This window comes from Taurulus bubalis, assembly GCF_910589615.1.
Source record: "Taurulus bubalis genome assembly, chromosome: 21".
Classification (NCBI taxonomy): domain Eukaryota; kingdom Metazoa; phylum Chordata; class Actinopteri; order Perciformes; family Cottidae; genus Taurulus; species Taurulus bubalis.
In genome coordinates, this window is record NC_136609.1 from 3,748,914 (window position 1) to 3,762,480 (window position 13,567).

General features: G+C 43.8%; 1 protein-coding gene across 2 annotated transcripts; it reads right to left on the reverse strand.

Annotated features, from left to right (window-relative positions):
• Nucleotides 1-10,023: 10,023 nt before the first annotated feature.
• On the reverse strand, nucleotides 10,024-13,402 carry LOC306752837 (transmembrane protein 182-like). Of its 2 annotated transcripts, none has more exons than XM_079236653.1 (5): nucleotides 13,115-13,402; nucleotides 12,455-12,545; nucleotides 12,274-12,372; nucleotides 12,061-12,198; nucleotides 10,024-10,303 (listed from the first exon to the last, which is right to left on the reverse strand). In XM_079236653.1, exons 1-5 carry the CDS (start codon nucleotides 13,295-13,297, stop codon nucleotides 10,026-10,028), a joined length of 789 nt encoding a protein of 262 aa, XP_079092779.1. In that variant the 5' UTR covers nucleotides 13,298-13,402; the 3' UTR covers nucleotides 10,024-10,025. The 2 variants fall into 2 exon arrangements, with proteins under 2 accessions (XP_079092779.1, XP_079092778.1); XM_079236652.1 differs by having other exon boundaries at nucleotides 12,455-12,548.
• Between the last annotated feature and the right edge of the window lie 165 nt (nucleotides 13,403-13,567).

Consider the following 13,567-nt stretch of genomic DNA (forward strand, 5'->3'; position numbering starts at 1 on the left):
TTGAATTGTCTCTTTTCTCACCTGATGCAATCCTGTTCTCGTGGATGCTGGTGTTTAGCGGCAATGAGATCGTTCACAGACATTTATTCATTTCACGCCTCTCATCCACGACAAAGGAAGCAAAGTGTTTCTTTTAAGGACGCTTCAGAATGCCGATTCTCTCTAGCTTCTTCTTCTTCTTCTTCTTCTTCTTCTTCTTCTTCTTCTTCTTCTTCTTCTTCTTCTTCTTCTTCTTCTTCTTCTTCTTCTTCTGTTTCATTTCCAAAAGGAACTTTTGGGGAAATATATGGGTGATGAACATCACAGTTGTATGGTGTTTAAATGTTAAAAGAGACCCCAAAAAAACTACCGTAAAGAGTGGGTTATAAGGCGGGCCCTTTATTTAGCCGCATCTACTAAAAACAAAACAAGTTGTATTTCATCTGAAACAAGCCACGGTGGTTCATAAGCCGTTGTTGCTGCTGCTGCTGCTGCTGCTGCTGCTACTGTGTCGCTAGCTAGTGCTAGCTAACGCTCTCTAGTGCTAGCTAACGCTCTCTAGTGCTAGCTAACGCTCTCTAGCTAACGCTCCCTAGCATGTCTCTGCAACTGCTGCTAAATTTAGAATCGAAAAAATCCACAAATTAGCCGCACCGATATTTAAGCCGCACGGGTCAAAGTTGAGGAAAAAAGTAGCGGCTTATAACCCACATTTTACGGTTCTTATGGTACTGCAGGTGTGTGAGGTCAAGGGGTATATAGTGTACAGAATGCCACACGCTCATTTTCATGGAGAAAGTAAAGAGACTGATGTCTCGGACTAGAGTAAATATTCCACTGCATGTCCCATCAACCACAAGGCACTGTGGGAAATGACATCATGGTTCAGGAATGCAGCATCCATCCAACCTCAGCCAAATGCAGACCTCTCAGTTGGTGTGTGTGTGTGTGTGTGTGTGTGTGTGTGTGTGTGTGTGTGTGTGTGTGTGTGTGTGTGTGTGTGTGTGTGTGTGTCAGAGTCTAAGGCACACAGTAAATAATATTGTATGTTCACACCGCCAGCTTTCCGTCTTCACCTCTCCGACGTGCGTATCTTTTGTATGTTTACTCAGCTCCGTCTCTCACCTCCAGCTAATTCTCACACCCCGCTGATGAATTCCATAGTGCAGCACACCGGGCCGCATAAGCCGGGAGAATACACGGCAGGTATCACGGCTTTCGTGCTCGCTCAGCAAGTTTGAAAAGGCAAATTGCAAGAGCGAGCGCACGCGGCCAAATAAAAACAGACATTCGACAAATCCACGCACACGCCATGAGAATCTTCTTCATCATTTCATGTAAATACTTCACGTGAAATCAGCTGATAACTAATGTTGCTCTGATGCAAATGCATGTGAAAACAGGCAACTGTTTGCTCATAGCAGTTTGGAAAAATCCAAGTAACTCATTTCAGAGAGTAAACTTTTGGGGAAAAGGGGATTTGAACTCATGTTATCTACGGCCATGCACAAACATCTAGAAATGTAGCATCTCGACCTGCAGAGTCACAATACATTTGATTTAAAAAACGACCCCCCTCTTATATGAAACTGTAAATCATAGCTTGTTTTATGAAAAAAAAAGCCCCAAACTGCTGTATTTGGCTGTATTGAACACCATAAGTAATATACATGTGAAATATATGGTTTGGTACATGAGAAAATCCAAATGTGCGAAATGTGCGCAAATTGGCCCCAATGAAAATGTTGGAGACCTCGTCTGAATGTTCTCTGTACTAAACCCTCTAACTTTGTTCTGCTTCACTTTATCAAAGTCAACCTTTGCAGAGAGAATGTTCACATATTGTCCTATGATTTGGGTTAGAGAATGTCCACATATTGAGCTATGATTTGGGTTAGAGAATGTTCACATATTGAGCTATGATTTGGGTTAGAGAATGTTCACATATTGAGCTATGATTTGGGTTAGAGAATGTTCACATATTGAGCTATGATTTGGGTTAGAGAATGTTCACATATTGAGCTATGATTTGGGTTAGAGAATGTTCACATATTGAGCTATGATTTGGGTTAGAGAATGTTCACATATTGAGCTATGATTTGGGTTAGAGAATGTTCACATATTGAGCTATGATTTGGTTTAGAGTTGGACCTTACAGCTGCATCATTTCAAAGAAATAATCATCCTGAAAGTGATTTTTTTCTAGGCGGACCTGAAACCTTTTTTGCTTCATTTACTCCTAACCAGTAACATATAGACTGATATCTACACATCTGAACAAAATCTCATATGTGTACCTTTTATTACAACACCCAAATTATTCAAATAGGCCTAGTGGTAGCTCAATGGGATGTGGATACAGAGGCAGAGATACACCCTTTTTAATTTGAGTATGCAATTTTCGAGGAAAGGGCCTAAAAATAGGTTGGTGTTCTTTAAAGGACGTGAAACTGTGAGTGAAATGATGGCCACTTCCTTTCAGTGTGACCCATGGCCCTGACCTCTTTCCCACCTCTTCAAGAAGACCCCCCTCCCCTCTCTGTGTAAACCCGTGTACGTGAACGCGGTAGTCATCACAAGCCGCCGCCGTTATCCCGTCTCTTTGGCTCACCGCGGCGCCGCCTTGCTGCTGCTGCTGCTGAGCTGTTTGTTTAGGAATCTGGGCCCGAAAATTGTATTCCATCGACCATGCTCGCTATCAACACACAATTATCTGGGTTAATCATGTGGAACTGTGGCAAATTCACCTGGGGCTCAGGAACTAATGACATTCGCGTCTGGCCCTGCTTTAGTGAAATGGCCCCGGCACCTGCAGCAGGAACACGGAGATTGCCAAAGAAAATTTGGTCTCATTTCGTCCTCCTCGACGCAATGCAACCTCTCTCACGCACACACACACACACACACACACACACACACACACACACACACACACACACACACACACACACACACACACACACACACACACACACACTCCAAACCGCCGCCCTTCCTCCTTTCCAATCTCTCTGTCTCTCTGTCTCTCTTCCCGTTTCCGTCCCACTTTGCCCTCAAATTTGTAAATCTTTCAGGTTTCCACCTCTGCTCTTCCTTCATTTTTTTTGCCTCCCTCGCACCTTCTCCTCCTGACGAAAGGAAGGGACACCCACAATCACGTCGGCGGGGTCTTCGCGCCTCTTCGTATAATCAGAATACTTCTAGCTCGGTTATATATACCTGCGCGACACCGAACAAGTCGACGGGCGGCAAGGCGACGAGGTGACACAGACAACGGAGATAAAATATCTCGCAAGCGAAATTTGTGACTTTGGTTCCGGACAGACAGCGACTCGTGTTCTCGCTGTATAATTAAGACGGTGATTGAGTGCAGTCAGCGGGGTGTTGATGCTCTTTCTCCATCACATTTTCTTGCTCTTTTTGTCTCTCCATCACACACACACACACACACACACACACACACACACACACACACACACACACACACACACACACACACACACACACACACTCAATCATACACACCGCAGAGTCATTTCCACCAACTTAGAGGAAGTAGAGGAACTCAATGCTCATAATTATACATCAATACAAACATATGTTTCCCAATCACAGACGCCATCCATGTGTGAAATGGGTGTCACACCGTTGGAGGTCTCATTATTCGTGAAGTGTGTTGCGCAACACTTTGGTTACCACCCACACCGGTCACAGCGGCCGTGTATTATACCTCCGCTGATAATCTGAGGCCTTTTTTTGCATGCGGGAACGTGCCGCGCATCGGATTTCTATTTCGTTCGATCCCGAGGTGCGAAACAAAACCCTCCCTTCCTCGGGGATGGGACGCGTCGGTCGATGTGGACGTGGACGGAGACGGCGGAGTCGGCGGAGTTGACGAGCAGCTCATTTGGGGTTTTTTTTTGTTCACACCTCGCATGCTCTTCCGTTGTCTTCCGGTGAGGAATAAATGACAATCGCGGCGGTGTGAGCACACAGAGCTCGCCTCGCTGCCCACCACAGTCACACTCTGAAGCTTGACTCAAAGGCGTGGAGGCTTACTAACCAGCGTTAGTTTAAAAGTGCATTCTCAAAGATTGCAATCTAAAAAGTGGACATTTGGACAATAGATCTCCGGGTTGGTGTGTGGGTGCATACAACGAGAATGGAGATGAGTCGCTGCACATTCTGGGGGTGAAGATGCAACCACAGGAAGTGTTTTCAACTCTCTTCCTGTTGAGCATGTGGAGAGTTTGGTCACGTGACGTGTCGCCATTCGGAGCCGTCGACACACACACACAGAAGCGCAATCGGCCCCGCTGAGCTTTAAACAATAACGTCTGCGCCCGCGTCTCAGATGTTGTTGTTCTTGTGCACAGAAAATATATTAAAAGGCCAAGATTGTGGGGCTAATTGAAAAATTGTTCGCCAAAATAATCAAATTTAAAGCTTAAGAATGCAGCGGAGCCCACATAAGAAGGGCACACACACACACACACACACACACACACACACACACACACACACACACACACACACACACACACACACACTCGTCTTGTTGCTTTGGAGTCCGTGACATGGTTTAACAGTCTCACAGGATCCATAAAACGCCCCCGAAGGCTTCATATAATCTCTCCTTTTTTTTCCTGCTTAATAGGAGATAATACAAGTGCGCACCCCGATGAATCAATATGCAACAGCAGCTTTAGTTTGATAATTAATACCAGTGTCGGAAATAGATTTGTGATTTGGCAGGGCAGGTCTGATATGACTCTTGGTCTCCCCTCTTCCTCCCTCCCTCCCTCAGAACAGCCAAAGTCCCCGTTCCACTCTGTATCCACATCCCATTGAGCTAATCTCATTCATTTTTTATTTATTTTTTTCAATAGCGCTAATTCTTTGACTAAAGCCTGTTATCTCATTAAAGGCCCCGCGATGGGATTTTCGATGGCATCCTGACGTCTGTATTCATTCCCCTTCGAAAATTAGTCCTGACACAAATTTAATGGAAAAAAACACTCAGAACAGTGGAGATTAGACGTCATGCCAAGTGTCACAGAAGGGAGGAGGGGAAAGAGAATTGTCTATTTAGTTTTGGTACATTTTTGGAAGGGCGGATTAGCCCTCGTCGCCTGCTGAAGGCTGTTGGTCTGCCCCTCGCTCGCTTGTTTTGACTCCTTTACGCTCAATCCGTAAGTGGGATTGAGATATTGAGGAGTGCAGCGACTCTCCTCGTGGTGTTTTAAGAGCGACTGCAACGCTCAAGCGGTAATTCAATATCAAGCGCTCCTCAGGTAGAGGACACGGGGAGGCGAGACAAAGAGGAGCACCCCTGGCCCTCAGTAGATAAACCCGACACTGAGAATGCACGGATTGGAAGTGGATTCCTTTTTTTTTCTTTTTTTTTTACGATCGAACCGCCTGACTTCCCACCCGGCCCCCTCGTCCTCCTCTTCATCTCCCGCTCCTCCCTCATTTCTCCTCCCTCGTCAAAAAAAAAGAAGCCTGTGTCGGTTGCGGTGCTGATAATTCCCTCTGTTTGAAAAAAAAAAAGAGATGAAAGCGTTCATGGATGAAAGAAACTTGGATTTAATCTCTCTCGCCGTCTTTCGCTCTCTCCTCCAGTACGCGGTGTTGATCGCTTTCTTCGGAGGGAAAGGGCGAGGAAAAAGAGGGTGATGGGAGGAAATGGAAACGGGGGTTTGAAGCCTGTTTGGAGCCACGAGGCCCCGGCAGGTGAGGCGAGGTTGTGGACCAGTTCAATAAAAGCGCTTTGCCCTTCCTGAAAGTACACACACAGATAGAGAAAGCCATCGTTTGCTCCCGTGCCTCATTCTGCCTCGGCCCCGATAAGGCCCCCGGCTCTCAGGTATCTGGAGCCGCAGGGTGTATGAGAGGCCTGTCATAAAGATAGAGGGACTACAGGATGGGCGGAGAGCAGGCTGTAAGAGGGATGTGAATGAATTCAATCCCCCTGATGTCACCCATTTGCCAGACATGTCTGAGCTTTGATAAAAGATCCACTGAGAAGCAGACTCAGCGGTGTTAAAGTGTGTATGTATTACAGCTGCAGTTGTCGATGTTTGAGTGTAAAAACACATCTCATCCAATGAGGTCTGTAGCTAGCGCTGCAATAAAGACATTTGCGCGGCCATATTGGAATTAATTATGAACAGCTGCTGGAATAATGATCCCATGACCAGAGAAACTAGGCTAGCGATGACTCGTTGTTTTCTTTTCAACACGGAAAGAACACTTTAAAATGTGGTTTATCAAACTTATATTCACATTTATTGCAACAATCATTCTTGCAGTGGCGGGCGGTGGATTTGGCAACTACGCCTGCTGTCTGTTTAGTTTAACAAAATCATCTTGATCAAAAAGAAAGTGCTAAATTGCTAAATTCGCTAGTATAATCGATTGTTTCCCAGGGCTCTCAACATGGCGACAGCTCAGGGCGGCGTTATCAGCTGTAACCTTTTATGCTGTGATTATCAAAAAAGAGAACCTTTTAACATGTTTTATTCTTTTAATCCTCTTGGGGACACCTTTGCGTACTCAACAAGCGGCTCAAGGTCGCAGGAAGATTGGGATTCAACTGCTAAACGTTTTTTTTCATAAACTCTCACTGTGAGCGGCAACCGAGCCGCGGACCTCATTACCTGCCGCTAGCTGGCCTGAATAGATGAGATGGAAGCTGGGAGGAAGAAGAAAAGGCCGAGACAGACATGAGAGGAAGGTAGGAGAGGAGAATCAGGCAAGGAAAAGGGAAAAGGAATCACAAGTGATTCAAACTGAATCGAATGAAGAAAAAGAACAGGAAAGATTAAGTGAAGGATAAACGGAGGAAGAGGAGGAGCTCTTATTCTCTGCCCTCGCACACTCTGTCGCACTAGAATTCATTACAGATCTTCTTTTCCATAATTGCTCATTTTGGTATTGACCCGCAGTCATTTAAAAAATAAAATAAAATCAGAAATGTAACTTCCCGTCCGCCTAAACTCAGTTTCTGATATTGCTTTTGTAATCTCCGCCACACGGAACGACTCATCTTCTTACACTTTTGTTGTTGTTGTAAAAAGCGCATCGTCGGCCCGAGGACACCAGCATCCTTCCAGGAGGGGAGCGAGGAGGTGTGGAGGTTGGGGTTGTGTTGGATCTTACATCGCCTGCAGCTCCACAGGCCCACTCTGCCAGCCGGGGCAAGGAGAGCTTGAATGGCAGCCAAGCGTGGCTCCGGCCAGCTCGGGCTCATATGTATGGAAAACACGGTCTGGAGAGGGAAGTCACAGGGGGTGCAGCGAGTCAGAGGCAGCCCGGGGTCCTGGTGCAGGTTAGGAGGTCTCGGTTCGGGAGGAGAGGCTAATTTCTTCTACTTGGCTGAGCAAAGGCCTGAATAATTGCGCCCCCTGGGTTGGCCTGTGGGTAGCGTGGAGGTAGGGCGGAGCGTACCAATGTGGAGAGTGAACACAGGGGGGGAAACGTTGTGTCCGGCTCTCAATGGCTGCTCGTTATATTTGTTTCCATGGTATGAAAGTGTAAACCCCGCCTCGCTCATCGTTATGCGTGCACTGCAGCCCACAGTGGGCTCGGTTCAGAGGCGTGATATGCATCCGTTGACCCGAGCCCGACTTGTTATAGTTACATGAAGCAACATCGATAGCATAACAAAGCACGGAGCAATGAAGATGCAACCAACACATGTCCAGGTTTACAGGAACCGCTCTGCAGGTGGACGGCACACAAATAACTGTTCTTTCTCCAGCTCTACGGATTTAAAGAAAGGATTGTTTGAGCTTTGTGATTTGGGTAAAGTAGAAATGAAGTCACAGAAGTCTATAACTACACAGACTAAAGTATATCAGCCGGGCCTTGAAAATCCACCAGTGCCAAATTAAACGTGATGGTGAAATGGGTTAACTCCTTGAGGTCTGAGGTCATTTTCTCGATTTTACACACTTTCTTAAATTCACCTTTTAAAGGCACTGGCATATGATACACACTCATGTGTTGTATATCAAAATGTGCAGAACAATCTCAGCTCTCTATATAATGAGTCACTATTGTCCTAAGGCACAAGTGTAGAGAGATGATATGGCCCTAAAGCTGAAAAATTGAAGCTTGATTTTTGAAATTCTTCATATCTCTTGTGAAAACATAACATTACTCATGTGGAGGAACTGTTTTGGTGATGGAAAATGGTTTACCGAAAGTATTAGGTTCACAAACGCAGCGAAATATATGAATAAAATGGAAGATACATGTAAATAAATGTCTAATATCAAATGTTGCATTATCGTTGGGACTGAGAAATGACTTCATAGACCAAGCTTCATGGGTGTGTGCAAATGAAAAATGAACATTACAACAAAATATTTACTATATATATATATATATATATATATATATATATATATATATATATATATATATATATATATATATATATATTTAGTCTGTTTTCTTTGTAAGGAGATGACTTAAGTTGCCCCCCGGGTGTAATTACTAGACGCTTCTATCTGCTGAGGACAAAGACCCGCCGTGATGATGAGATGTAAAGGACGAACTAGAAGTGCGTGCGTGCGTGCGTGCGTGCGTGCGTGCGTGCGTGTGTGTGTGTGTGTGTGTGTGCATGCGCTCCTGGACCACGAGTAATGAATCTGTCTTCGCAGAGTGAAAGCGAGCGCCTTGACTGCATCTGCATGGCGTTCATTAGAAAGTGGCGACCGCAGCGTTGGTGGCGAGGAGGCGGATGAGAGTGGATGTGACACGCTCCGCTGTAATTATACTCACCTCGTTCACAGCGGAGATTAAGAGGGGAAGGGATGGAGAGGCAGGAGCGTCAGACACCAACATATCTGATGAGCAGTGTCAACCTCTTCCTCTCTCTTTTGTCACTGTAACATGTCAATGTCTCACTTCTGTTTGCCTTTTCTTTTTCCAATTATCAAGGTGTGACTCTCCTCCTCCTCCCCCTCCTTCTTCAGATATAATGTTAACTACTCTGAAGTTGAAGAGAAAAGAAATAATGTTCTTTTGTTTGTCGGGAAACTTAATTATCACTTACAAATTTCTCTCCTGGTTGTATCCTCTGCAGGCTTGACGTGCAGCGTTGCACTCCGCTGTCACGTCATTGGACATTACATTAGCCTGACACAACGCTGCCCTCTAGTGGCCGGCGTGAGTCTCACACACGCTTGTGAGGCGTCTCTGCTGTCAGGAAATGGATTATGACAGTCTAATTTATTATTATCGCCATCCCTCTCTGACCCGATACCTCACAGCTTCCACCTGATGTCCTAGTGATGGGCAGGCTCGGTCACACTCAATCTCCTCCATCCTTCAGCGAACACCGGGCGGGACTCTCCTCTCAGCTTTTGTCAAAATTGATTTATCAATTATAATAAAAGCAGAGTGAGAGTATTGGAGTATTAATCACATTTGGATATGTTTAATAGACTAGAATAATCATTTGGAAAGTCCAACTTCAAATTAAGGATTCCAATTATCGCCACTGAGTGACCACCTGTCAATCATTCTGTGAGTCCGCCGCTGTCTTTTTGTCCACCGAAGTTTGATTGCTGACTTCTTCTGTTGATGTCAAGTGTTTGTGTATTTATGTATGAACATCAACAACATTAGTATGTGCAAAAGAGAAAGAAAAGAGGAAAATATCTGTATTTGAGTTGCATGATGTCAGCAAGACAGGAGCAAAATAGACATTTATAGATATATATAAATATATATACAAGTAGATATATACTGTATAGTACATATATAAATGATCTATATACATCTACATTATATAAATATATATATATATATATATATATATATATATATATATATATATATACAGTATATATGTATAATTATATAAATATCTATATAATATCTATATATGAATATATAAATAATATATACATCTGTATTATATAAATATATATATATATATATATATATATATATATATACAGTAAATATGTATATTTATATATATATATATAAAACCTACATATTTGTATTAGTACAGTTTGGCTGAAGGATCACAGATAGGCATCAGCTGGAGGTTCAGGAACAGGAAGTGCGTCCCCTTTATGGCGCCGTGTCCCCTGAACGCCGCGGCCGATGAGGAGGAAGAGCAGCCCGGCCAGCAGGCAGAAGAAGACCCCCACCGGCGCCAGCAGGAAGGAGGGGCCGTGCTGCACGCTGAGCTGGAAGGAGGCGCAGCTGGAGGCTCTGTGATGGAGGGCAAACTGCTCCAGAGTGTCCAGGACATGGACCCACAGCAGGAACATCACCTGCACCGCCAGCAGACTCACACCTGGCAGGCACAGAGTTTTAAAAGATTAAACACATCTATTTTGCACGTCAGTGGCTCCGCCTTCTTTTCAGAAGATGTAAATTCCCTTAACACTCACACATGTACCTCTCCTTTATCTGTCAGGTCTGATTTTGCAGCGTCCCGTACATAGAGCATATGTTGCCTCACAGATAATGTCCTCTCTGTGTGAGCATCCACACCTCTATGTGGGCCTGATCACATTCAACATATGTGCGTGCGTGCACACACACACACACACACACACACACACACACACACACACACACACACACACACACACACACACACACACACACACACACAACATCAGCCACCAGCAATCAAGCACAATCAGGATGGTGCATGCTTTCTTTCCTGTTTTTATTCATGTTTAAGCAGAATCAGATCAGACAAATATTTTTTATATATATTTTTTTAAAGCAACATAATTAGAAGGTAAACATGATCGAGAATTCCCAATTAAATGCATTTTGACCCACGCGATTAAAACAAATATTGAGTCACTGAAGATTTATTTTACTGATCTCTGAAATAAATAAAACAATGTTGTGTTTGTAAACGCTTAAAACTCATTGACATACAGCAAAACATTGTTCAGTGCAATGTTTTTTATTATATAATTATCGCGAAGATCCCCAAATTCCCCCAAAAATGAAAAAAAATTGAATTTTTGGGAAATGCGCATAAAAAGATTGCATCTAAATCAAGACGCCATAACACTGATTATGAATCTGAGTTTGTATATTCCATGCAGTGCACTAATATAGCTTCAGTGAGGAGGAACAACTTGACATATAAGTGGGAAACTGGGTGTTAAAGGGTTAACATTTTGTTTTATTAATTTGAATAAACACATATTTGGGGTTAAGAGAGTCAGATTTGTTGAACTTTTGGCTGGATAATGATTCAGAACCCTGAGGCCAGTGTTTCATATCGGATTCCTCATTTCCACAGCATAAGTTATTGTAATATTTTTTGGGCTGTACACATGTGGCTCTTCGGGTCATATTTCTTCTTCTGAACTATTGATTTTCTCAAACCAAGACGATGAATTGACCAGCAGCTGCTCCCAGAAAGGAATCGTCTGCAGATGATATTCTTCACTTCAGTGTGGCCTTATGAGTGTCATTATAAGTCCTGGTTGTCATGGACACTTTTACAAGGACAGAAATACAATAATGCATTTATTTCAAATTTGTTTAGGGCGGAGGACGATATGCATATTTTATGTCACGATTTATTCTCGCCAAAATAATCACGATATTCACGTGATTATCATCAGAATATGCTGAAAACTTTATATCACGTTTTATATTTTGACTACATCACTGGTAAGATGCAACACAACATAAAATAAGGTAAATAAGGCCATTATAAATCATCAGCCCCCAAAAGATAGATATTTTTTAAATATAAAACATTATATAGATCCTTTATCTATACAGGGGTCTGCATGGACAACCATTTTTTTTAATTCTTATATTTATTAAAACCTTTTATTTTCACTTCTCTATCATATACCGCTTCTACATGAGGAGAGTATTATTATTATTCTAATATTTTTGTGTTTTTTATCACAACCCTACACCTAATGGCACTAAATGGCTCCATCACATGTCATTTGTCTTTTTAAACGTTCATTTCTAATCACTCACAGTTGTTTTTCAAAAGAGCTCATATTTATATATCACATATATGTTTATGATGATCATGGAAGTGACATATGTTTTCCTTACCGCCACACAGCAGCAGGGCCCCTCCCGCCTTATAGAGGCTGTGATTGGCCAGCGGGCCGGCACAGATGACCACGAATCCTCCGGCGCCGACAGCCGCCACGCCCACGACCAGGAAGATGCTCCAGAAGGTCCTAAAAACTGCAGATTATGAGGCCTTGTGAGTCATAACAGATCATAAAACGTATAAGAATGATTCAGGAAAATAATACCAACCAATGGCAGAGTGGCGTTCGTATGGTTCTGCGGGGGAACCGCCCACAGGAAACGGGAAGAGGAAGGCGGCCCGGCACAGCTTGGATGGTGGCGGATTCGCTGCGGGGGAAGGACGCAGTTGTGATGCTGCCGTTTGGCCAAATATAGATTTCATAAAAGCATCATAGGCCGAGGTTCTCACAGATCCACAGGTCCCACACGGAGTGATCTGAGGCCGCCATGAAGGAGCAGCGCCAGAACAGACCTTCATGGAAGACCCTCACGGCTCCAGCCTGCTGGACCACAAAGCCACTTTTATTAAACTCAAGGGCAATTAGTCCATTTATAATACTGGATCCTCATCAAAGATTTTTAAGACACATTTTTGAGTAGAAACCAAACTAAACGTGCAGTCCTTCTGCTTTTATGTGAAGTATGGAGGCAAATACAGGTCAATAGTTTTGTTCATTTAAAAAATAGATTTTAACCTGAAAATTCAAGTTTTTGTCTTGTGTATGAAACATTTTTTTTAGGTTAAATATACTTTTGATTCAGTTCTGTTTTTTTTGGGGGGGGGGGATAAAATATATTTTTTCAGTTTTCGGTAACAGATTTTATATTTTCAACTTTCACTCACAACTTTTTTACAGTTTTGAATCTTGCTTTTTTGGGTTCAAATCTTTTTTTGCAAATGAACAAAACTAATGTCCTGGACGTGGCTCCATAACGTAGATGATCGAACATCAACCTGTTTCCACTGAACTGTTCTGGGCTCAATCCCCTGATGTGTGTGTTCCATTTCCTTCACTCCCCTCCGTGTCTGACAGGAGCCACTCGAGTGATCTGGGTGTTTATTAAATACCTCGGTGCCGCTCTCGCCCTCTCTCAGGACGCCGGCTCCGTCTCTTCCCTCCGGCCGGCTGCAGGACTCGGCGGCCAGCAGCCAGTACTCCGTCCCGCAGGAGAGCAGCGTGAGCAGCGACCCCACCGCTGCTGAGAACAAAGCCAAGAAGAGGAGCACCTTGAGCCTCTCAGCAGGAAGCATGGCTCCGTCTGTCGCTCTCAGACTGTAAATCAGCACTTCTCTTGAGCCATCTCTCACTCCGTCTCTGCTTCCTGCAGCATTTCTTAGAATAAACCCATCAGTCCATTCGTCTTCTGCTGCATAATAAGTGATCCGCCTGTGGACTCGGCTCCTGTCTACTGTACCAACATGCAGTGGTTCAATGAAAATAAACTCTTGCATCATGTGTCTGTCCGTCTGCAGGGATACAGTTACAGGGGAGTTACCCTCACAAATATAGCTGATATGTTG